General features: G+C 54.0%; 9 protein-coding genes across 9 annotated transcripts; 3 read left to right on the top strand and 6 right to left on the bottom strand.

Moving 5' to 3' along the window:
• The first annotated feature begins 149 nt into the window (after window positions 1-149).
• On the top strand, window positions 150-703 carry CAOG_03730 (hypothetical protein). The gene has a single exon (XM_004363401.2). It carries the CDS (start codon window positions 203-205, stop codon window positions 686-688), a length of 486 nt encoding a protein of 161 aa, XP_004363458.1. The 5' UTR covers window positions 150-202; the 3' UTR covers window positions 689-703.
• Window positions 704-1,617: 914 nt separating this feature from the next.
• On the bottom strand, window positions 1,618-2,148 carry CAOG_03729 (hypothetical protein; the record flags this gene model as incomplete). Its single annotated transcript, XM_004363400.2, has 1 exon — window positions 1,618-2,148. The coding sequence occupies exon 1, from the start codon at window positions 2,056-2,058 to the stop codon at window positions 1,618-1,620; it is 441 nt and encodes a 146-aa protein (XP_004363457.1). The 5' UTR covers window positions 2,059-2,148.
• A 290-nt stretch (window positions 2,149-2,438) lies between these two features.
• Window positions 2,439-3,941, top strand: CAOG_03728 (hypothetical protein). Its single transcript, XM_004363399.2, has 6 exons — window positions 2,439-2,485; window positions 2,620-2,777; window positions 2,853-2,933; window positions 3,038-3,189; window positions 3,298-3,694; window positions 3,790-3,941. Exons 1-6 carry the CDS (start codon window positions 2,462-2,464, stop codon window positions 3,902-3,904), a joined length of 927 nt encoding a protein of 308 aa, XP_004363456.2. The 5' UTR covers window positions 2,439-2,461; the 3' UTR covers window positions 3,905-3,941.
• On the bottom strand, window positions 3,909-5,422 carry CAOG_03727 (AP-3 complex subunit sigma-1). Its single transcript, XM_004363398.2, has 4 exons — window positions 5,309-5,422; window positions 4,762-4,853; window positions 4,456-4,567; window positions 3,909-4,321 (listed from the first exon to the last, which is right to left on the bottom strand). The coding sequence occupies exons 1-4, from the start codon at window positions 5,375-5,377 to the stop codon at window positions 4,097-4,099; spliced, it is 498 nt and encodes a 165-aa protein (XP_004363455.1). The 5' UTR covers window positions 5,378-5,422; the 3' UTR covers window positions 3,909-4,096.
• Window positions 5,423-5,427: 5 nt separating this feature from the next.
• CAOG_03726 (hypothetical protein) lies at window positions 5,428-7,400 on the bottom strand. Its single transcript, XM_004363397.2, has 5 exons — window positions 7,258-7,400; window positions 6,173-7,149; window positions 5,958-6,083; window positions 5,815-5,881; window positions 5,428-5,716 (listed from the first exon to the last, which is right to left on the bottom strand). Exons 1-5 carry the CDS (start codon window positions 7,303-7,305, stop codon window positions 5,633-5,635), a joined length of 1,302 nt encoding a protein of 433 aa, XP_004363454.1. The 5' UTR covers window positions 7,306-7,400; the 3' UTR covers window positions 5,428-5,632.
• An 85-nt stretch (window positions 7,401-7,485) lies between these two features.
• Window positions 7,486-10,877, bottom strand: CAOG_03725 (mthfd1 protein). The gene is made up of 3 exons (XM_004363396.2): window positions 8,019-10,877; window positions 7,758-7,910; window positions 7,486-7,665 (listed from the first exon to the last, which is right to left on the bottom strand). The coding sequence occupies exons 1-3, from the start codon at window positions 10,572-10,574 to the stop codon at window positions 7,576-7,578; spliced, it is 2,799 nt and encodes a 932-aa protein (XP_004363453.1). The 5' UTR covers window positions 10,575-10,877; the 3' UTR covers window positions 7,486-7,575.
• Window positions 10,878-12,031: 1,154 nt separating this feature from the next.
• On the bottom strand, window positions 12,032-13,775 carry CAOG_03724 (hypothetical protein; the record flags this gene model as incomplete). Its single annotated transcript, XM_004363395.1, has 4 exons — window positions 12,032-12,691; window positions 13,024-13,164; window positions 13,421-13,440; window positions 13,760-13,775. 4 exons carry the CDS (start codon window positions 13,773-13,775, stop codon window positions 12,032-12,034), a joined length of 837 nt encoding a protein of 278 aa, XP_004363452.1.
• Window positions 13,776-14,488: 713 nt separating this feature from the next.
• Window positions 14,489-17,760, bottom strand: CAOG_03723 (abnormal cell lineage protein 23; the record flags this gene model as incomplete). Its single annotated transcript, XM_004363394.2, has 4 exons — window positions 14,489-15,703; window positions 15,820-15,956; window positions 16,024-16,152; window positions 16,290-17,760. 4 exons carry the CDS (start codon window positions 17,758-17,760, stop codon window positions 14,489-14,491), a joined length of 2,952 nt encoding a protein of 983 aa, XP_004363451.2.
• Window positions 17,761-18,375: 615 nt separating this feature from the next.
• Window positions 18,376-22,314, top strand: CAOG_03722 (carnitine O-acyltransferase). Its single transcript, XM_004363393.2, has 10 exons — window positions 18,376-18,595; window positions 19,097-19,273; window positions 19,427-19,847; window positions 19,969-20,225; window positions 20,313-20,450; window positions 20,587-21,463; window positions 21,569-21,757; window positions 21,840-21,937; window positions 22,022-22,058; window positions 22,155-22,314. The coding sequence occupies exons 1-10, from the start codon at window positions 18,453-18,455 to the stop codon at window positions 22,260-22,262; spliced, it is 2,445 nt and encodes an 814-aa protein (XP_004363450.1). The 5' UTR covers window positions 18,376-18,452; the 3' UTR covers window positions 22,263-22,314.
• The last annotated feature ends 41 nt before the right edge of the window (window positions 22,315-22,355 follow it).

The raw sequence follows: 22,355 nt of genomic DNA, 5'->3' as shown, positions 1-22,355 counted from the left end.
GGAAAAAAAAAAAAAAAAAAACCAAACAAACAACAAAACAAGAATGAACTCAGACCGAAATGGGAAAAGCAAAAACCCAACCCGACTTGCTCTGTTGGACATCTGAAAATTCGTCTTAGTCTCAACAAACAGTGCAAAATCTGGAACAATATCATTCTTGTTTTTTTATTTCAAAACCAAAAAAACCCCAAATCCCAAGACAATGCAAGAAGAATTGCGTAGCTGGTTCGCTTCTTACGGCATCCCATACCCTGATCAAGCTCTGAGCATTGGCGTGATTGAAAAAACGATCGCCATTCACGGCAAGGAGCGCTGGACTCGAGCCGTGCGGCGTGACCTCATGGACGAAGCCATCGAATTGTTCGAGGAGGCTCGAGCGAGACTGCAACGTCAAGCTAATCGTATGTTTAGCAATCTGCAGGAGTTCAACAAGCTACTTCGCTTCCTCGGTCGGTCTCCCCAGCCGTCAACGAACAAGGCCTGCGAGGCAATGAGCAGCATCCACGTCAACATTTATGACCTCATCGCCGCCTACAACGCCGACAACAGCGGCACCTTCAACGGTCGCACATTCCCCTCCGTCAAGGAACTGGCAAAGTACTCGCGTGCCAAGAACCTGATCTTCCCGAGGGACAAGGCCAAGTCCGAAGGCCTGAGGCACTTTCTGCGTCACTTCTTCAATCATTGAATCTCATGTTGTTTGAAAAACCGATTCTGGATCTAAACGATTTTTTTTTATATATTTTTTTTTTTAAATTTTGTTTGTAAATTTGTATTTTTTTTTTTTGTTGGCGCACACCAGCCTTCTTGAACCAGACCAACCATCAATGTATGCGATGAGTGGCATCCCAAGAACGGCGTGCTTTACGAGCCAGCTGCAGGTGGTGAAATCAAGGCGTGGATTTCTCTCTGAAAAGCAATCGTTTAGATCGATTTGTTGAAGAGGTTGGGCAGACTCGTGGATTTATGCAAAAACACACAACAAGAAGGGATGGGATGATCTAGACATACACACATAAACCTGTCTCACTGCTGTCAGGGCTTGATCGACTTTGTCGGGCCCGCCTATTAAAAGAAACAAAAAGGCGAAACAACACCGAGTGAAACAAGCACGAAACGAAACTGCATAAATCCTTGGAGATGAACGCAAAGCAGCACGCAAGAAATTCAAAGTTGTTGATGCGCCTCATGGTGAGAAAGAAAGCGCGCAAGAAGTCCTGCCATCGTTTCATCGCACTGCTTTGATGGTCAGTCACACTTGCGCTAACGAATGGATATAAAAGCGGCCGCGAAACGCCGTGGTGGATGTGGATGGTGATAATGACGGATGAGAGGACGGCGCAGTGCACTGGAGGGATGAGAATGGGGCTTGGAAGGTGAGGTAAATCGGCAGTGCAAGTGGTCTCAAGAAGCTTCATGAAATATCTTGGTAAGGGAAGTTGTTTTAAGGAGCGCGAAGCTCATCGCGCTTCCACCCACAACGTCGATGGGACTCTGTGTTCGGGCGCAAGTAAATATTTATTCACAGATACGTGAAAAAAAAAATCAATTCAAGAATCGTTTTCATTCATGCGGAACGCTGTGACACCAAATAAAGACATTCAGAGCTGTTGCGACTTAGGCAACAAGCTTATCTGCTTCAAAGCGAGCGGCAGCCTTGGTAATCGTTTCAAGATCGAGGTCGCCAATGCTGCAGGCTTGGACGCAAGTGTTGGTGCTCGGGCCAGCGAGACGCACTCCCGGAGCGTTCATGGCGTAGTACATCTTGTCCTTGCCCGTGGAGGATTCGGGAATCCACTGCACAAAGATGAGCTTGTGACGAACAACGAGCACACGACTGCTGGTATCTTGAGCATTGTACTGGACGTTGTACAGGGCATAGCGCGGCTTGTTCTCGGGCAAAGCCGAAATAAACTCGTCAAACTCGGCGGTCGCGCTGCCAAGCTGGGAAATGTCAACGCAGCCCTGGTCGTTCATTGCGAAAATGACAAAGCGATGGTTGGCCTTGCCGCGTTGCATGTTGTTGAAGAGAGCGAGGCACTCGGGCGAGAAATGCATGATTGGAGAGTTGTTCAAACTTTTTTGGGGTTGATGCTGGGGTTTCGAGCTGCAAAGGCCAGACAGGGCGCTGCACAAGTCAAAATCAGGGAAAAAAGAAGAGTGAAGGGCAAATGGCACTGGTTTCGAAATCCTTTTATAGGGCGCCAGTTTGTGCTGAACGAGCGCAGACGGGGAACTGCCAAGTTTGGAAATGCGTCGGAACTGTGCGCCCTACTTCCCCTCCATTCAGTCACAGTTTGAACAAATCATGACGACACACAGTTGGGATGACAGTTTGCACTGTAAAAATTTCCACGTTGCACTTTATCTCGTCCCACCCCCCCGCCTCCCATGATGTGTAGGACTGATGCGAGAATGAACACGATCGCGTTCGGGTCATTCAACCTTTTTTGTAGCGAGGATGGCGCGCCGCGATCAGATCATTGCAAGTTTGGTCCAACTCTCTTCCCCCGCCGCTTCCGGTCGCTTGCACTTTGTTGATTCAACTGCACACGGTTGGACCTGACCTTCCATGGATGGAATGCGCGGGACTAACGCGAGCGAGTGATGACTTTGTAGGCGCTGCTCGAGCCGTACCCGCGACTGAGCGACGTCGACCAGTCTTCGTTGCCGACGCTGATCGAGCTCATGATTGAGAACGAGCGCAGGGAAGAGCACATGATCGAGACGCTGTCCTTCTTCATGGCGCCCGAGCACGCCCGCCTCGCAACCCAAGCGTGAGTTTTGGGGTTGGACGAAAGATGGCTGGACTTACATTGTGTGCGCTGGCTCATTTTCTACGTTTGCAACAGAGTGCTTCATGCTGTTAACAGTACAAGTAGTACAGAATTGCCCGTGACGGATTTGTCATCCGTCGCCGTTGTTCCACCAAAGTGAGCCATGAAACCTCAACATCCTTTCGAAAATGTTGTTTAGCAAGCACTTTTTAACGCGATTTTCTGGTGCATGCTGTTGCGTTGCCGCATTGTGGCGGCAGATCGTCTATAGTGGCACACAAGCAACCGAATCGCGCGACACAGCGTGCTGCCAAGACCCTGGCGGCAGACAAATCTCGAACCCCCGCTGGACGGCTCCAACAAGCTCTCGCTGGTTTTGCCCGGCAGGCCAATGCAGCACACTCTGTTTCAGGTACAAGTTGTTGTAGTGCGAGTTGTAACGCGCTTGATGCTCTGGGGGTTGCGGATGCTCTTTTGAGATAACTGTTGCTTGTGTGCGCTTGTGTTTCTCGACGTTCAGAAACCCACGGCGTTGGAGCCCCTTCTTCACAACCAGCAAGGCCAATCAGTCTGAGGCTCAGTGGAACTCCAGCAATTCCGCAGGCGATGGCGTTTGCGTCTTCCGCTGCAGGCAGTGGCATCACGGGCAAGTTCCACGCTCGCGATCGCGCACTAAATCAGCAGCATCAACGGCAAGTTGCGGTGAACCATGCAATGCCTGCGGCGTGGGAAGCATCTACATCTTTGGCAAGCATGGATGATCAAACCGCAACAGCCTTCGATACACAATCATCGACTGTGCCTCCTGAGGGAAGCAGTGCGCACTCGTACATCTTCTCCAAGCCGCTCTGTCAATACTGGCCGCGATGCAAGTGGGGTGATGAATGCAAGTTTCACCATCCCTCCGAGTTATGCAGGTGAGGCCTTTGATCATTGCAGCGCTCCACCTCCGCCTGCTTAACGTCGTATTTTTTTTTTTGAAAGCTCATCGTTTTTTTTTTGGGACACGCAGAAAATTCCCAGCTTGCCCGTTCGCCTCATCGTGTTATTTCATCCATCCTAGCGTACCTTGCAAGTACGGCATGCAATGTACTCGTTCTGGGTGTGCATACAACCATACCGCATAACCAATTCCAAAAGGACAAATACATTTATTTGCACAAAGTTAGCCACGCACCGCAATCACCCAATACGTGATCGACTCTTATGACATGGCGAAAAAACAGGTCATGAACGACAAAATGACCAAAAAAATGAAAGAAAATGAAAGGGGGAAACCCAATGTACAAGCATAAAATCTCCAAACGAGTAAAACGCAATTATCGCGTGGTGGTGGCGCGGCGCGCTTGTACCATCAAGCCAGCCTCCTGCTTTTCAAGCTTGGACTGTGAATCAATAGCGCCGAGGATTTCGGTCATGTTGGTTTCGAGCACCATGCCGCCCATAACGATCTCGTCCAAAATGTAGTGAACCTTGTCGACATGGAAGATGAGGTCGAGCTCGCACACGTTCTCAAAGCACTTGTCCAGAGTCTCAACGAAGACCTAGACATAACGATGCGGGTTGTTTCGACGGTGAGAAAAAAGCAAACAAAAAAAAAAAAAAAAAAAACCAACAACAAAACATTGTTGGAGAGTGCTTGAGACATAGTCACAGTCGTTTGGTTTGACTTCTGTACCTGGATCAAATCGAGAATGCCAAGCTCGCTCTCCGAAGAGTCCACGCAGAAGACGAAATAGAGGGTGGCATAGTGGCGGTAGATGAGCTTGGAGTCCGAGCCGCCGATGAGCCTGTTCATGCGAGCAAGAGGTTTTCAGTTAGAGCTGTGGTTCGTTGCCCTGCATTCTCCTCCCCCGGCTCCACCACAAACACATCTCAAACAGCAAACAAATGCTGATCCCCGTTCAAAAAAGAATTCTGATACAGCTGGAGCACCACGAACGCAAGGTGAACACGATCGACTTTGAACAAGCCAAATACTTACGTGCCGCCTTCGAGGAAGTTGCAGACATTATCCGATCGCTTTGATACCAAGAAGAACGTCTCTCGGATGATCTGTTGCTGCATCTCTTCCGACTGCAGACGAAAAGCCAAAATCAATGTGAGCGCATTGAAAACGGGAGCACAACAAGGGCATCCGGGTCGCCGGTTTCGTCCCGCTGCCACTACAACGAGGTAGATGATTCGCGCAGGTCAAAAGCAACACGACAGAGCAACCATGGCCGTCCTGTGTCTCTGCATCTGGCTTGTCTGGGGCTCAATGTTGAGCCAGTGCCGATGACAGCATTGCCGCGCTCTCTACTCTGCCGCCTGGCTCCCGGCCCCCCCCCGCCTCCTGATCATCCAATGACCAGTTTGCTGCCACTACTCTCTCAAGCATCGCAGCACCAGGAGCGCGACCAGGGCCCCTCCCCTTCCACTGCCTTCCTCGCTGGCTCGACCAAAGTCACTTGACGTCCCGTTTCTCGACATCCCCGCCAGGATCGACGCAGAGTGAATTATGAGAGAGAGCACAATGTGAACAAACGCACGTAGTGCTGGTAGAACTTGGAAAGGCGCGGCTTGCCGTGGTTGTTGAAGACGAGGATGCCGCGAATCATAATGGAAAATCCAGGAAAAAAAAAAAAAAAAAAAAAAAAAAAAAAAAAAAAACGACTGCACCAACTCTTTTGTACAATGCTTCGTCACACGCAAGCAGCGATTCGCGGCACATGAAAAACAAATGGCGGAAACACAATTGCGTAGACACACGAAGAACCGCAACCCCTTGACACACACACACACACACACTCGCCAACACCAGACGCAAAAAACTATCCGGGCACAAAACTTAAACAGAACAAGAAGCAGCGACCTCAAGATGCCGAAGATGCAAGTGCAGCAATGATGGTGTGATAGCGAACGTTTGCAGGAAGCTTGTAGGGATTGCCATCAGGGCTCTGCAATGACAGGAAACAAAAGAATAGCAAAAACAATGGAGACCAAGTTGGTGTTTTGGTTGAAACAATCGTCCACAACGCCCATGAAGTGCACTGACCGAGTCATCGGCAACATGCTCTGAAATCTGGATGATCTCGCCAAGCAAATAGTCTCGACGCGATCCGCTTTTCAACCAAACCAACCGAAAAGAGTGTGAGCAAACCTTTTTCTTGTCTTGCAGATCGCCAAGCCATCTCTCACCTTGTGCGGCTTCCATCAAACGCCTTGATGGACTCTTGCGAGAGATAGTATCGCGGTTGCTGCGAGAACGCAATGTAATGTCCATGGGTAGTTGGGAAGAAGACGACCAAATCCCCAACAGTCAGGCTGAACACCAAGAAGAGCATGCAGTGAGCATTTTCACAAAAAACCCTTCCCCCCATTCGTCTGACATTCTAATCCATCATCCTACATACTTTGAGAACGCTAGCCGAGGGCGATTGTCGTCGTTTCGCTGCGCGGTCTCAATTGTGCGACGAAGCAGCTCGTTTCGGTCGCGAATCATGTCGATGGTCGCCGCAGTGAGTCGACCGACGCAATCGGCCGAGTCGACATCGAAGGTCGGCTTTTGACGCTGGCTCGCGACCCATGAATGGATGAGCTGTGCAGGCGTCAGCGTTCTGCGCTCGTTCTCCCGATCGCTCAGCTCGTTCGTGATGACACTGAGCAAGCGACTCGCATTCTCGTAACGCCGACAGTAGTCGTCGCGCTCCGCAGTCAATCGCTCGATCGTCGCCGCAGCAACCGAGGCAGCCTTGTCCGCAGCGTTGAGCGCAGCAGCATTTGCGACAGCCTTCGCGGTGGCTGCGGCTACAGACGAGCTGCTGGCGTTGTTGGCGTTGTTGGCGGAGCTGTTTCGCGGGCTGTCGGCGTTTGCGCCCAAGATGGAAGCCGCACTCGGCGCGCCCTTCTGCAGCGCCGGCGCAGCCTCTGCGGTCGTCAAGGTCGATGCCTGGAGTGCAGCAATGCCAGCTGCAGCAGCCAGCGAGCCCACGACCACCGAGCGCGATGTGACCCCAGTGTTGGACCTTGCAGCCTTCTCCGTCATCAGCGGGGTTGCTGCTGAAGCGCTGAGGACGACCGACGCCGAGATGGTTGGATCTGTCTCCACCCCATCATCACCATCGTCATCATCACCATTGTCATCGTCGTCGTCGTCATCGTCATCCCCATCATCGGCAGCGCCCCCAGTGGTGTTTCTGCGGCGCGCCTCGCCCGGCAGGTAGATGAGAATGGCTTCTTCGTCATCCTCCATCGCCACGGGCTCTTGCTCGAGCTCGTCCGCATCGCGACCATTCCTCTCGTGGTCGTCCTTCCCGCGCAATGGTTGCGCATGCGTTGGCTGCTGTTGCACTTTGGTCTGCGGCTGAACTGCATCTTCCGGTGCGTTTCGCTGCCAATTCGAACGCCGCACAAAATGTGAATCAAAATTCAGTTTCTTCCATTTCGTTCTACGGCATGAATGGAATTACGCGTATGACAAACAGCGCGGCAAACGTACCTCGGTGACAACGCACCACTCGTCGCTACAACCTCCAGTTACACTCATTCCCGATGTGGCTGATGCGCTGATGAGAAGAGCCGAAGAGTGGGGGGGGGGAAAAAAAAAAAAAGAGACAACCCTTTGAAAAACAAAAAGTCAAAAAGGAAGAGAGGCCGAACACCTGTTGTTGTGAGTTGTTCAACTACAAGCAGAGTACTGTCACACAAGGGTACTGCACAAGGCGGGTGGCAAAAAAAGGATACTTTATGTGCACAGAAACTCAAAAACAACCAACGCAACAAAAACACAGACAATAACAACGCACAACAGCGTCGTTTAAGACAGACCAATAACCTCGCCAGTGGTGAGGTCGAGATCAATCTCAAAGAACGCGGGGCGAGTGGGCAGGCCGGGCATGGTTGGCATCTACAATGAAGGGGAGGGAAGGGGACGGGGTCAACACAACTGAGTCAAAACTGAAACGCGACCAATTTCCTAACAACGCAAACTGCACGTACAGCGCCAACCAGGGGATAGAGGAAACCAGCACCAACACTTGCGCGAACTTCGCGAATGGGCAGAGTGAAGCCGGTCGGAGCACCCTTCACAGTCGGGTCGTGGGACAGCGACAGGTGGGTCTTGGCCATGCAAATCGGCAAATCATTGAAGCCCTGCATCGTGTCACAGACAACATTGAGCACTTCCTCCTTACAGCAGCCTCACGTCACAAACACAGTTGCAAAACGCCCCCTTCCTGCCCCGTTTCCAAAACCACCAACCTGCTTCTTGTACAGAGCAATCTGAGTCTTGGCCTTCTCGCTGAGCTCAATGCCAGCCGCGCCGTAGATGTCGGTGGCAATCTTGGCAATCTTCTCCTCGATGGGGAGCTTGACGTCGTACAGCAGCTTGAAGTTGCTGGGTTGCTCGGTGGCACGAACGACGGCCTCAGCAAGGAGGGTGGCACCGGCGCCGCCCTTTGCCCAGTGGTGGCAAATGACCGCATCGAAGGCGCCAGCCTTCAGGGCCTGCTCGCGAATGGCCTCGAGCTCGGCGTTCGAGTCGGTCGCAAAGTGGTTGATGGCCACGACGACGGGGACGCCAAACAGACGGGCGTTGGAAATCTGCTTGGCAAGGTTGGAGCAGCCCTTGACAACGAGGTCAATGTTCTCCTCAGTGTAGGCAGCGGGCAGGGGCTTTCCGGCAACAACCTCGGGGCCTCCGCCGTGCATCTTGAGGGCGCGCGCGGTGGCGACGAGCACGACGCAGTTGGGCTGGAGACCGGACGAGCGGCACTTGATGTTGAAAAACTTTTCCATGCCAATGTCAGCGCCAAAGCCAGCCTCAGTGACGACATAGCCGTCAGCGCCGACAGACTTGAGGGCGATGCGATCGGCAATGATGGACGAGTTGCCGTGGGCAATGTTGGCGAAAGGACCGGCGTGGACAAAGACGGGGGTGCCTTCCAGGGTCTGCATGAGGTTGGGACGGATGGCATCCTTCATGAGGACCATGAGGGCGCCAGAAGCGCCAATGTCGTCGGCAGTGACGGGCTCGCCAGAGCGGCTGGTGGCGACGACCATCGCGCCGAGGCGGCGACGCATGTCGGGCAGATCGTTGGTGAGGGCCAGGATGGCCATAATCTCGCTGGCGACGGCAATGTCAAAGCCAGTCTCGCGCGTAAACTGCTTCTCGAGCTCGCCCTGGCCGACCTGCACCTGGCGCAGGAAGCGGTCGTTGGTGTCGAGCACGCGGCGCCACGTGATGGTCGACGGGTCAATGTCGAGACGGACAAACTTGGAGCGCTCCTCGGCGGTCAGGTCTTCGGGGTTGGTCTTGTCAATGCCGAGCTTGCGCAGGCGAGTGAACATGACGGGGGCAAAGGTGCGGACGCCGGCCTTGGACTTGGGGCACAGGCGGTCAAACATCTGGACATCGGTGGAGGTGCCCTCGTGCAGGACGCGCGCATCGATGGCGGCAGCGAGCAGGTTGTTGGCGGCAGTGATGGCATGAATGTCGCCAGTCAGGTGGAGGTTGAACTCCTCCATGGGGATGACTTGGGAGTAACCGCCGCCGGCAGCGCCACCCTTGATGCCAAAGGTGGGGCCCTGCGAGGGCTGGCGAACGCACGCGTACACGTTCTTCTTGAGGTGGGCGCCGAGCGCCTGGGTCAGACCAATGGTCGTGGTGCTCTTGCCCTCACCGAGCGGGGTCGGGGTGATGCCGGCAACGACAATGTAGCGGCCGTTCTTCTTGTTGGCGAGGCGCTCGAGCACGGAGAGGGAGACCTTGGCCTTGTACTTGCCAAACAGGTCGACCTCGTTGGGGAGGAGGTTGATTTCCTTCAGGAGGCTGGCGATGGGCTTGGGCTGCTGGGCCTTGGCAATGTTAATGTCGCTGGGAACCGGGGTCTTGAGGTCGAGGTTGAGGATGCGGACCTTCCAGTCGCCCTTGGAGGCAGCGAGGTGGCGCTTGGCGCTCTCGACGGTGGACTCGATGAGCATGGCGACCGTCATCGGACCGACACCGCCGGGGACGGGGGTGATGATGCCCGCCTTGCCGACGCAGCTGGCAAAGTCAACATCGCCGACAAGCTTGGTGCCGCTGGCAGTCTTCTCGTCCTTGATCGAGTTGATGCCGACGTCAATGACGACAGCGCCGGGCTTGAGCCAGTCGCCCTTGATCATTTCGGGGCGGCCGACGGCAGCAATGACAATGTCGCCGCGAGCAACAACCTCGGGGAGGTTTTGGGTGCGCGAGTGGCAGATGGTGACGGTGGCGTTCTGGCGCAGGAGCAGATCGGCGACGGGGTGGCCCACAATGTTGCTGCGGCCAACGACGACGGCGTTCTTGCCCGAGATTTGGACGCCGGCACGCTTGAGCAGCTCCATGCAGCCCTTGGGGGTGCAGGGCACAAAGAGCGGGGTCTCGCCGGACTTGGCGAGCTTGCCGACGTTGAGGGTGTGGAAGCCGTCGACGTCCTTGTGGAAGTCGATGGCGTCGGTGACGGCCTCGACGTCAATGTGCTTGGGGAGGGGCAGCTGGACGAGGATGCCGTGGACGGCCGCGTCGTTGTTGAGGCGCTCAATCTCATCGAGCAGATCGGCCTGGGGGATGGATTCCGGGAAGTGGAGGTGACGGAAGGCGACGCCCGCCTCGGCAGCGGCGCGTGTCTTCATGCGAATATAGACGTTGCTGTCCTCGCGGCCGCCGACCTGGACGATGGCGAGACCGGGCGTGTAGCCGTCGTTCTCAGCCTTGAGCTTGGCAACGTCGGCGGCGACCTCGTCACGCAGCGCCTTGGCGATGACGCGACCGTCGAGAATGGTGGCAGACATGGAGGATGAGGAAGAAGAAGATGATGATGGAAGTGAATCGAGATAGCGAGTGAGGGCAGGCGAGCACGTCGGGTAGGGACGAGGCACGATGCGATAGGGTAGCGAGCTACGGCAGCTGGTAGTGAATGCGCGATGAAGATCAAGTCGTAGGAGTAATGAGGGAGCCGACGATGAGGAGGACGACGACAGCAGCAGCGACGGGTGGAGGACACGAGCGGTGGCGGTGGCGGCGGCGGCGACTACGGGCGACGAGTGGAGGAGAAGGGGAAGAGGACGCTTTGGGATGATGCGAGCGAACGCTCTCTGCAGATGCAGATGGATGCGAGACGACAGTATGATGATCGACCGAGACAGAGTGAAATACAATGGAAAACAAAAAAACACCAAGAAAAGCAAGAGTGAAAGAGTGAGTTAAGAAACAAAAATCACACCATTGAAACAAGATCAGCAAAACAGGATTTAGAAGAATAAAAACACGGAAAAGATTAGAAGAAGATCAACAAAAAGGGGGAGATCAGGATGATGAGAGATGGAGAGTCAAAATGACAAAGAGTGAAAAGAGACACACAGAGAGAGAGAGAGAGAGAGAGAGAGGGGAAACTGAGAGGCCACAGTGTAGAAGGAGGGTGTTGATTGACTGGCAGAATGAAAGAGAGTGCAGTGTGGAACAAGTCACAAAGTTTGCAAAAGCGCAAATGGACAAAGTGAAGTGTGTGCGTTTGTGTGTGCAGAGGCTGAGAATGGGGGTGAAATAGAGGTGAAATGGGGGGGGGGGAAGGACGGAAGAGCCTAAAGTCGAAGGGAAAGAATGAAAAAGCGCACATGGGAGAAAAACACACTGTGATGGAGTTGGAACAGGAGGAAGGAGACCGCGGACCAAAGAATGAAAGGATCAATGCAAAGCAATGCGAGGTGGGGGGGGTGGTGGTGAGCGTTGCATTGCATTGGCTTAGGAAACGAAGAAAACAAAGAAAAAAAAAAAAAAAACGAAAAAAACAGGTTGTGGACACAGTCACGGAAGTCGCTTTTCCGCTCTCCTTCTTTCTTTGTTGCTTTGGATGCTCGCTTGAGCTTGCGCTTGTTGGAATGGTGAGGCTGTTTGGCTGCGTTTGTGTGTGCTTGTCCATTGGAGAAATGACGTGCAAAAAAAAGAGATCAACGAGAACAGAGTGCTGAGAAAAAGAGAGAGATGGAAAACAATGGAAGTGGCAGCGAGATGCGAAAACAACAAAAGTCAGCGCTTCTTTACGAACATGAAAGACTGATCCAAAGTGCTGAATGAGGAAGGTTGGATGAATGCGCAAAATAAAAATAATAAGAAACTCAGAATGGATGTGTTGGATATTCTAACGCGACACAATGTGATCGACTGATCTTCCAATGAAGCTGTTTTCGGCTTCAAAAATGCATGAGAATCGAGTGGCTCAAAAATCACAATAAACCAAACAATACAAACGCTACTTGGACAACGGCTCCGCCTCGCTCGAGGCTTCTCGCTCAACTGCAGCACGAGTGCGAGCTTTTCCAACCAGCGACGAGAGCCACACATCTCGCGCGTCCATGTACTCGGTCCGACGTGCTTGCTGCCGTCCAGCGAGCGCAAATTGCAGCGCCGTCGCCCCGACCACGAGCGCTCCGAGGCTGAGAATCAGACGTCCATTGGTCATCCATCGCCGATGCGCGGTGAGTTGTCCTGCAGCCTGGCGCTTGAACGTCTCTGCATCCTGCTGCCATGTTTCGCCCGGGTTTGGAGCGGAGGACTGCGAAGCCCCAGAAAACCCCCTTGAGCCCTCATGGAACGAGGACGAACTCGACGGCTGAAACTCGTGCAGGCCGCGGAGGCGGTCGTACTGGAGTCGCAGCGTCGGGCTTGAGAGAATTGTGTAGGCCTGGCTGACGACGACAAAGCGCGAGTGAGCCGCGGCGCGTGCGGCTGCCGGCACGACGTCCGGATGCAGCTTCCGTGACAGTGCATAGAAGGCTCGCTTGATGTCCTTGTTGGATGCATGCCGCGGGACGCCCAGCACGAGGTACGGATCGAACTTGAGGCGACCGAGTGCGAGCTGCTCGGTCATCGTTGCCAGCGTTCGTTCATCCAACCTGAGAGTACTGTCTGCCTCGACCACAAGCAACAAACAACAAACAAGAAAGTGGATAGAGCATGCCATACAAAAGTAATGCTGGTAGCACTACGATGGCTCGAGAGGGAGCAAAAAAACAAGCTGTCCGAGCTCATCTGAGCACATCTCAGCATCTCTGAGGAAAACTCTTGTGCCAAACGTTCAGATCTGAGTTTCCACAGTTTTTTTGAGTTTGCGTCTCAGAGAGTTCTCTGCCCGAAAAGCCCGATCTTGATCCGGATTTGTGCAGGCGCTCACTCGTTCGTTTTGTGGCGGAGAGCCAATCGGTCGGAGCGAGTGAAGGGAACTTGTTCCTGACGCTTTCGTACCTTCTGCTGGTGATCAATCATCAAAACTAAAAAATCCCAGTCACCGGCATTAGCTTCACTTTTGGACTGTGCGTCGTGCGGCACTCGCCACTTGGCAGCGTGGATGACCCCTGTCTGGCGGTCGGTTTGGCGGTCGCTCTTCTTTCAATGGGAGACGAACACAAACGAGGACGAAACGTTGAACGTTCAAGACCAGCCGCTTTCTCAAAGACGCGGAAGGCTGATCTCTGCCGACTGGACGACGCATTGAGGCGCGACGAAATGTAAGGCGCCTTTTTGGTTGCAAGGGTGTTGGGTGTGTGGTTGGCAAGAAGAGGAGGGAGAAGCGAGAGAGAGAGAGAGAGAAGAAAGAAAGAGAAGAGCTTTGGTTCTTGTACCTTTCCCCCATCGCTCGCACCGTGGCTGGCTCGATTGGGTCTGCAATGAACATTGCAAGTGTATTGATCAAGTGTGTGTGAGAGAGAGAGCGAGAGAGAGAGGCGTGGGTGGACGATGGCGAGATGGCGATCGCTGGCTCGAAGTCTGCCATGTTCTCTCTTTTTCTCGCTCAATCTCATTGAGCGCGATTTCGATAAGCCATTGAAGCCTGTAACGAAAAAGAAAAAAAAAATAAAAAAAACAAAGGAAGGAAGGGAGGCTTTGGTGGTCAAAAAGCTCGTTGGTTGATTCAGCTTCTCAGAATAGCCGAGTTCATGGGAGCTCGATTTGGGAACTTGCTGAATTTGTGGCGACTCACCTGCTTTGACCACCATTTGCTTTGTTTGGCTGCATGCAGGTCGCGTCTTTTTGCTGACTCTCGGAAGATACTTTTGCGTTTTTTTGGTTGTTCTTTTCGAGCTTCGTCTCCTCGCTCTGTGTTCACAGTGCTCCGTTGAAATGGGTGCTCCCCACGCTTTTTCTGGTTTATTCTCGCTGTCGGCATTTCTGAGGACTCCTCGACGTTGTCCAAGGTGCTTGTCGGTCAATTTTTGGAAACTTTCCACCCCAAGTCTCAAAGCGTTTGTAGTTTCGGCTTTTCAGTTGAATTTACGCGCGCGTCTGAGCAAATCCGTCCTGTCCCTCTTCCCAAGCTCGTTTTGAGTGTTTTTTACTTTCGGCTGTTTCGCTGAAACAAGGCACGCGAGCAATCCTGTCCTTAATCTCCCGCTCTGATCATAGTCTCTGCAGCCCGGTTTGAGCGCCGCGCTCCCATTTTGTGTCTGTCGACGCTTTCTCCATCGAGCGAAGGCATCAGCGTCTGCCTGCTGTTGACACTGGCCCTCAATTCAACCTTTCACCCGGTTGCGCCACCTTTCCTTTGCTGCTAATGCTGCCATTCGTTCCTCTTGATCCATCATCCCCCCTGACTTCAAATGTGATCGGATGTTGAGCAATAAAGCATGCCTTTCTTTATTCTGTTTCACCCCCCGCTGTCCATGTTCAAAAGACCATCATTGTGTTGCGGCGATTCAACCCGTCGTTGTGGTCAACGTGCTCGCGACGATCCGCTCGAATCGGACATGGGCCGCACTGCAGAGAACGAATTGCTGAGCCGATGGCTTGCACCTGTGGAGGATGCGGCATAGGCACCATCGCCGCCGACTGGCGAGCCCGTGGTTGGCTGTGCCGGGTGCTGCACATGAGCACGCGAGGTCGCGCCGTGCATTTGGGGATGGTGCGGGGCGTGCCTGCTCAGACCGCTCGTGTTTTGTGGCGAAGGCGAGTCTGCTTCTTGCTGCAGTGCAGCTTGTTGCATGACCTGCTGCAGATTTGCAGGTGTTGACCCGGTCCGAATGCCCGACGCACCAAGCAAGGCCGAAATGCCGCTGTCCAATGGAGAAGGGGTACTTGGCGCACTGCCGTTACTGGCCGAGCTGTTGCTCAAACTCGACATGAGCAAGTGCGTGCCATGAACGCCGCCCACGCTGGCACTCTTGTTTAACTTGCGCGATTTGGTGCTGCCGCTGCTACTGCCACTGGCCACACCGAGCTCGGCAGGAATAGGTTCCACAAAATCTACAATGCGAATGTCCTTGTCTTGCGAAGCAATGATGATCTTGGTGTCGTCAAACTGCAGTCGCAAGACGGGGAACTTGCACGGCGTGAGCCGCAACGTCACCTCGCCACTGTCGGCGTTCCAAACCAGCACATTGCGGTCGTACGACCCGCTGACAATGCGGGTGCCGTCCTTCTGGATGGCGCGCACAAAGTCCGTGTGACCAGTGAGGGTCTTTTGGCACTCGCCAGTCCGGACATTCCAAATCTTGTACGAGAAATCGGACGACCCCGAAACGATCGTGTCGCCAGACAAGTGAAGACACACGATGCCGCGGAGATGGCCCGTCAGCGTGCGCAAGAGCACGCCCGTCTCAAGGGACCAGATGCGCAGCGTGCGGTCTCCCGAGGCGCTGACAATAATCTCATCGTTAAACTGCACACCGTTGACTGCTGCCTGGTGGCCTTCCAGGCGATGAATCTGCTTCAGGGAACGGACGTCCCACACGCGAACCGTGTAATCCTTGGAGCAACTGACAATCCGACGGTCATCAAAACGCACTTGGAGAACGGCGGCCCGGTGCCCTTCCAACACATGCTGACAGTCGCCGGTAAACAAATCCCAGATGCGAATTGTATGATCGCTCGAGCCGCTAATCACTTTTCGCAGCGAGAACTGAACGCTGAGTACCGAGCCAGTATGCCCCTGCAGCGTCCGCACGCACGAAGGATTGGCACTGCGCAAATCCCACACTTTGATCGTTTTGTCCTTGAATGCAGTACACGGCCATTTCGTGTCCGCGAAGCGTCCGTTCAGTGTACCGCCCGACCCTCCAGTTTTCCGCACAGCCCGACCCTCCAGTTTTCCGCACAGCGCATTCGGATGCGGTATTCGCGTTTCCAGTCAAAGTTACTTGTGAGCAACGCCGAGTGTTTGACGCCCGTGAACATCTTGTATCCTGTGGGGGAGGGGATAGATTGAGTGCAACATGTGGTGGTGTTCGTGCCTTCGCGGCTGGACCATACCTTGCTTCTCATACAGGACTCGCCAGAGTAGATTTTCGTTTGCAAACGCATGCCACGCCTTGCACACTTGAGCGGCAGTTCTCAGCGTTTTTTGGTCGGTGAAAGTCAGAATGAGGTGTCGCAACTCGCCTAACAGAAACAAAACAAAACAAAACAAAACGAAACAAAACAAAACAAAACAAACAAAAGGTAACAAAGTCCAGCCCAAAAAACAAGTCAGCAATCCGCTGCCACTCGACACAAACCTGCAGACCACAACAACGTACTAGGCAAACGACTGAGCATGTCGCCCTCAACGACAGGCAAGGCATCGACGGGAAGCTCTTGGCCGCCTGCGGCTAGGAGCAAATCGTTGATGATGGCTCGTCTTTGGTCAATGTTCCAGCGTTGTTGCCAGACATGAATGAGACGCCACTGCGCCGCGTAGTCTAGCGGCAGAGCAGAGTGCAGCATCGTAGTCTGACTGACACGTCGGTGTCCAATGGAGTGCGCATTCGCTGGCGGCAATTCGCCATCGTTGGCTGGTTTCGGAATGGTGGATGGTGGCAGCATTGTGGAATCGCTGCCTTGGCGGATGAGGGTCGCTGCGTCAACATTGGGCGACGCGACATCTGGCCTGCTCGAGAACAAGGAAGCAGCAGCAGCAGCAGCAGCAGAAGAAGAAGAGTTGCCCACGGGCGCATCGAGGCGGATGGGCGAGAGCGGTCCTGGCGAGAACGACAATGGAGTGTCGGAGAAGGTCTGGCTCGTATCTGTGCCAGCAGCGCCCGGCCACTGACCCGCCTGGTGCTGCTGCGCATAGATGGGGGCTCCTGCGAGCTGGTTGATGTCCTCGACACTCGCGTTGGCGCTGTCCTGCGCTGACGAATGCATCGATCCTCCATAGTGCGACTCGTCGTTCAGCGCTTCGACGCTGTTGCCTGTGCTGTGCTGCCGCCGCGCCGCCTCAGGACGAGTCATTGTCGCTGCTGCTGCTGCTGCTGCTGATGTCGTCGAGTGAATGCTGCTTCCTATGACGCGGGCGGAGGCAGATCGACCGAGAATCCGGTGCTGGTTGCTGATCAGCGTCGCCGTAGCAGGATGATGCAGCCCGTCATCATTCACAGCATCAGAATCGCGACCGGACGACGCCATTGCGCCAAGGGGTGCCCGCGGCCCACCAGCACCACTCGGAAGCACAACAGATGGCGTCCCTGCTGCGGCGACATCCAAGCGAGCGGCGGTGAACGGCGACGGCGACGGCGACGGTGACTGCGGTGGCGAAGAGGCGACTAGAGGTGTTGCGGGTTTGGTGCCGGTGAAGGATGTGCGCTCGGACGACGAGCCAGACCCAGCCGCAGTCGCTTCGTCAGCGTGTAGCTGGGGCGCCTGCGGTTGAGACTGAAGCGGGTGGCCGAGCTGCTGCGTTGGTGGGCGCTGGGCAGCAGCGGCAGCGGCAGCAGCAGCAGCAAACGCCGCTGCGAATGGCGCCGACGCGCTCGTTGTTGTCGAACCGTTTGCCGAGGCAGCAGCAACCGACGTGGCAGGCGCCTTTGTTGCTGACGGTGCTTGCAGTATTGTTGGAGATGTGGGTGTGGATGCTGGCGACGCGACGACCATACTTGAAGTCGGTTGCGGGCTGCTGCTGTTGTTGTTGTTGTTGTTGCTATTGCGGGTCTCAGCACTGCCAAGCAGGACTTGTGCAAATCCGCCCATGGAGCTGTAGCTGTTGCTGCCGCTGCTATTACTCGAGCTCATGGATGACGAACGCCCCAAAGGGATGGAAAGCGAGCGAGCGAGCGAGAGTGTGAGAGAGTGAAAAGCGAATCGAATGAAAAGGAAACAAAAATACACAACGAAACGAAATCTGAGAACGATCAAAAACAAGAAAAATGAAGACTGCTGTGTTGTAGTGCAAAGGACGATGGCGTTGCGATCTGACAATGAGTTGCTTGCATGTGTCGATGCCGAAGAAGGAGACTCGGAATCAAATGAAAGTAAAACAGTGTAAAGTGTGCAGTTCTCAGTTGGTTTGAGGCTTTGATGCAGTCCCAAAAGTGATGATGCAGGAAATCGGAGACTTGTAATTTTGTAACGTGCTCAGAATCCACGAATGCGTTTGTCTGCGGACCATTTTTAGCCTGGGAGGTCGCAGAGAACAAATGATGAGCCGCCACTCATTCTCCCAATTCTCAACTTCTGCAACCCTGCAAACACACAAAAGACACCCTTCTGATGACAATTGCTGACGGATTTCAATGCCGACAAACCCCTCATCCAAAAGCAAAAAAACAAAAAACATTCAACAGCCGATCTGTTTGTTTCGGCTTCTGCTTTCCCGAAAATGGATGTTGCCACGACTCCACAAAAACTCAGTTCTCCTTTTCGCTTGCTCTCTCTTTCTCTCTTTCTCTCTCTCTCTCTGTTTTCACAACCACACACAACCTGCAATGGCTGAAGCACGCTCTGCTGTGGCTGTTGTTCCGCCTCGTCTGGGTGTCACCCTCAGTGAGGACGGCAGCCTGCACGTCCACTGGGAGAAAGACGCCATCGCGCTGCTCCTAAAAGCCGTTCGCAAGGCAGCTGTTCGCCGGTAACCCCATTCACGCCCTCTCTTTCTCTCGCTCGCTTCATCACAGTTGCTCAGCTTGTTCTTCCTTACATACACTCACACACTCACACTCACACGCAACACTCACTCGCACACGCACATGATCACTGTGGGAGGGTGGATTTTCGGGTGTTTGTGCCGGTGGCTTGCGCTCTCTCTCTCTTTCTCTCTCTCTCTCTCTCCCGCACCCTTTCCCCTCAGCACCTCGTCTTTGCACACTTCTCTCAAGCAATGCCCCCAGCAGCACGCACACTCTGGTTTGCAAGCAACGGCAACGCGACGATGACGTTCTAATAACATTAACCCACAAGTTTTCGACCCGTCGGCAAAAGGCAAAAAGCGAAATAGCCGATCGGCTCATTGTTTTTTGCTTCAGTCAATCAGTGCCCTCCTTCCATTGCATTGCATTGGAAACACGACCACGTCATCTCACTGTTGTTCACTTGGAAAAAAAACCCCCAAACCACTACTCGCTTGCGTCAGGTACTTTCGCGTGAGCAATGCCATTGTGAATGGCGTCTGGCCCGCCTCCCCCGCGTCCCTCGCAGTCATGCTCTCGGTCTTTGCCGCCATCATGCTCGCAGACGGCACTGCCAGCGAAGAGTCCAATCTGTACTTTGTGCGCTCCAAGCTGGACTGGATTAACGATCATCTCTGGTGGTACGTGTTGCATCGTGTGTTGCGACAGGTTGTTGATCGTCTGAGTTTTGTTTGTTTGTTTGTTTGTTTGTTTGCCTGACTTGCGTGTTTTATCGTTGTTTCTCTTCTTTTGTTGCTTTTTTCGATTCTCTTGTCTTGACCGATGCTTGCCAGGGCGGAATGGGCGCCGACACTCTTCCGCGTTCTCATCGTTTCGTCCATCGGCGCGGTGCTCTTCTTCCTGCTGACTTCGATTGTTCGTCGATACCTCTTGCGCACGGCGCTGTCATGGAAGGGCTGGATGTACCAAGAGCCGGGCAAGCGCTCGCATGCCGTGACTGCATGGGGCTTGATTGTTCAGGTGCTCAGCTTCTCGCTCAAAAAACCGCTCATGTACAGCTACCAGAATGCCCTGCCCCGGCAATCGGTTCCTGCGTTGAAAGACACTGTGGCTCGCTACCTGAAAACGGTCGAACCTCTTTTGTCATCCGAGGAGTTTGCCTCAGTCAAGAAGAACGCTCAAGACTTTGTCAACACCACTGGCCCTGCGTTCCAACGTCTGCTGCTTCTCAAGTCCTGGATGGCTGACAACTATGTATGAGTTTTTCTTTTGAATTGTTCGTTTTGACGGTTGGCCCAAAGAATGAGACCATTTGCCTTCGATCTCTGCATGTATCTCACCTTCAAGGAGTTTTGCTCCTTGGTCATGCTGACAGGTGACTGACTGGTGGGAAAAGTACGTCTATCTCCGCGGCCGCTCGAGCATCATGATCAACAGCAACTTTTACGTGCTGGACTCAAACAATTGGTCGCCTACCACGATTCAAGCGTCCCGTGCCGGACAGCTCACTTACCAGCTCTGCCAGTTCCGTCAGCTCTGGGAGCGCGAACAGCTTCAACCGTTGGTCATCCGCGACACAGTCCCGCTCTGCATGTGGCAGTACGAGCGCATTTTCTCGACCAGCCGCATTCCGTACGTTTTGGGCAAGCTGTTTTGGGCATTGCGCTCGTTTTGTTTTTCTTTGAGTTCTGACCCCATCTACGCGACTTTTACAAATAGTGGCAAGGAATTCGACGAGATTGTGCACTATGACAAGCACGAAAGTCGCCACATTATTGTGCAATGCCGCAACATCTTTTACGACGTCTCGCTCTTCCACACTGACGGCAGCCCGTTCACTGCGGCCGATTTCGAAAAGTACGGTATCAAGTTTGACTGTTGTTTGAGATGCATCATTGTCTCGAGAGCGAGCCGATTGCTCATTCCCTGCCCGTTTGTTTTGTGTTTTCACCTCGACGCCACAACACTCATTCACCCCCCCCTCCGCCAACAGCCAGTACGAATGGATCCTTCGTGACGCTGCCCAATCGCCCGCGCCTGCTCAGGGCGCTGATCGCCTTGCGGCGCTGACGGCCGACAACCGCGGCATTTGGCACGACGCTCGCCTCAACCACTTCAGCGCTGGCATCAACCGCGTCTCTCTTGCACGCATTGACAAGGCAGCCTTCTTTGTCAACCTCGACGAAGGCGCGCCGGCTCTTGGCGAAGCAGGCGCGTCCGATCAAGGTCGCGCGCTCTTGCATGGCAACGGTCGCAACCGCTGGTTTGACAAGTCCTTCACCCTTGTCGTGTTCTCGAACGGCAAGGCTGGCCTCAACACGGAGCACTCGTGGGCCGACGCACCCGTCATTGGACACATGTGGGAATGGGCCGGCACTGCCGAAACCATGGCCGGCAGCTACCTGACCTCGGGCGCAGTCGACATCCAAGCTGCTGACATTCGCCGCGCTGGCGCGATTGGCGACCTCCCTTCCGATTCCAGCATCAAGGCTGCCCGCGTCAAGGAGCAGTTGAGCATTCATCTGAGCGCGCAACGCCCGCAAAAGCTCCAGTTCCAGTTCAGCCAAGCGGCCGTGCAGCTCCTTGACGAGTCCTTGGTTCGCGCGCAGGCAATGATCAGCGACTTTGACTTGAAGATTCTCTACTTTAAAGAGTTTGGCAAGTCCACCATCAAGAAGGCCCGCGTGTCCCCTGACGCCTTCATCCAGCTAGCGCTGCAGCTCGCGTACTTTAAAAACCAGGGCAAGTTCACCCAGACGTACGAGTCTTCCATGACCCGCCTCTACCTCAAAGGCCGTACCGAGACAGTCCGTCCCGTCACCGACATGACCTGTGCCTTTGTCCGGGCCATGGTCGACAAGGACGGCAAGGTGCGACAGTTTGGAGTTGGCGTTTGGAGTGTTTTTTTTTTTTTTTTGGTTGTGTGTTTGGGATGATCACTGACAAATTTTGGGCACTGATTGCACAAATTGCAGAAGGAAGAACGCGTGCGTTTGCTGCAGAAGGCGGGAGACTTGCACCAGCAGGCGTACCGTGACGCAATGTGCGGCAAGGGTGTCGACCGCCACTTGTTTGCGCTGTACCTGGTCTCCATCTACAAGCAGCAGGAGTCCAAGTTCCTTTCGGACGCCCTGTCCGTTCCGTGGCGCTTGTCGACGAGCCAAGTAAGCTTCTGCTTAATGGTTTGTTGCACCTCCGAACAAATGACTCACGCAACTCTTGTCGGATGAATTTGATCGCTTGCAGCAACCGCAACAGCAGACCGACCGTTGGGATCCCAACGCCCCCGATTCGTGGGACCGTGTTTGCGCCGGCGGTGGCTTTGGACCCGTGGCAGATGATGGGTAATGCTGTGGTTTGATGAATCTGTGTTGCGGGACGGTCATTCTCACTTGTCATGTCATTCCCGCATCGATTTCATCCGACAGCTATGGCGTTTCTTACATGGTCGCTGGCGAGAAGCGGGTATGTACTCTGTGATTTGTACTGAGAGCCTTTTGTTTGTTGTTGGTGCGTTCGACAAGGATTCTAACAGTGTTTTCCTTTGTTTGCATGACTCAGCTCTTCTTCCACGTGTCCTGCAAGCGCTCCTCTTCCAACACGGATGCCACCGAGTTTGCTCGTTTGATTTCGGAGAGCTTGATGGAGATGCGCGACCTCTTTGTCTGAGCAACACAATCCTGGTTTTATTCCAATCAATACAGTACCTTTGTTCATGCCTTGCATTGAATCTTCTACTGCTCCCTTTCTTGTGTTTGATGA

This window comes from Capsaspora owczarzaki (genome assembly GCF_000151315.2).
Source record: "Capsaspora owczarzaki ATCC 30864 unplaced genomic scaffold supercont2.5, whole genome shotgun sequence".
Classification (NCBI taxonomy): Eukaryota; class Filasterea; order Ministeriida; family Capsasporidae; genus Capsaspora; species Capsaspora owczarzaki.
Note: the sequence above shows the minus strand (reverse complement) of the source record. Positions and strands in the feature narration are given on the sequence as shown.

Bases quoted from the DNA above. Each gene is read 5' to 3' on its own strand.
- CAOG_03730 (XM_004363401.2), top strand. From the start codon at position 203: ATGCAAGAAGAATTGCGTAGCTGGTTCGCTTCTTACGGCATCCCATAC.
- CAOG_03728 (XM_004363399.2), top strand. From the start codon at position 2,462: ATGGCGCGCCGCGATCAGATCATT. The intron at 3,190-3,297 runs GTACAAGTTGTT...CTCGACGTTCAG, and splicing joins TGCAGCACACTCTGTTTCAG to AAACCCACGGCGTTGGAGCC. The intron at 3,695-3,789 runs GTGAGGCCTTTG...TGGGACACGCAG, and splicing joins CATCCCTCCGAGTTATGCAG to AAAATTCCCAGCTTGCCCGT.
- CAOG_03727 (XM_004363398.2), bottom strand. From the start codon at position 5,377: ATGATTCGCGGCATCCTCGTCTTCAACAACCACGGCAAGCCGCGCCTT. The intron at 4,568-4,761 runs GTAAGTATTTGG...TCGCATGAACAG, and splicing joins AACTTCCTCGAAGGCGGCAC to GCTCATCGGCGGCTCGGACT. The intron at 4,322-4,455 runs GTACAGAAGTCA...CGTTATGTCTAG, and splicing joins GCATTCTCGATTTGATCCAG to GTCTTCGTTGAGACTCTGGA.
- CAOG_03726 (XM_004363397.2), bottom strand. From the start codon at position 7,305: ATGAGTGTAACTGGAGGTTGTAGCGACGAGTGGTGCGTTGTCACCGAG. The intron at 7,150-7,257 runs GTACGTTTGCCG...TCGAATTGGCAG, and splicing joins AGTGGTGCGTTGTCACCGAG to CGAAACGCACCGGAAGATGC. The intron at 6,084-6,172 runs GTATGTAGGATG...CTTGGTGTTCAG, and splicing joins CCTCGGCTAGCGTTCTCAAA to CCTGACTGTTGGGGATTTGG.
- CAOG_03725 (XM_004363396.2), bottom strand. From the start codon at position 10,574: ATGTCTGCCACCATTCTCGACGGTCGCGTCATCGCCAAGGCGCTGCGT. The intron at 7,911-8,018 runs GTTGGTGGTTTT...GACACGATGCAG, and splicing joins TTGCTCTGTACAAGAAGCAG to GGCTTCAATGATTTGCCGAT. The intron at 7,666-7,757 runs GTACGTGCAGTT...CCTTCATTGTAG, and splicing joins TCTATCCCCTGGTTGGCGCT to ATGCCAACCATGCCCGGCCT.
- CAOG_03722 (XM_004363393.2), top strand. From the start codon at position 18,453: ATGGCTGAAGCACGCTCTGCTGTGGCTGTTGTTCCGCCTCGTCTGGGT. The intron at 19,848-19,968 runs GTATGAGTTTTT...TCATGCTGACAG, and splicing joins CCTGGATGGCTGACAACTAT to GTGACTGACTGGTGGGAAAA. The intron at 21,938-22,021 runs GTAATGCTGTGG...TTCATCCGACAG, and splicing joins GGACCCGTGGCAGATGATGG to CTATGGCGTTTCTTACATGG.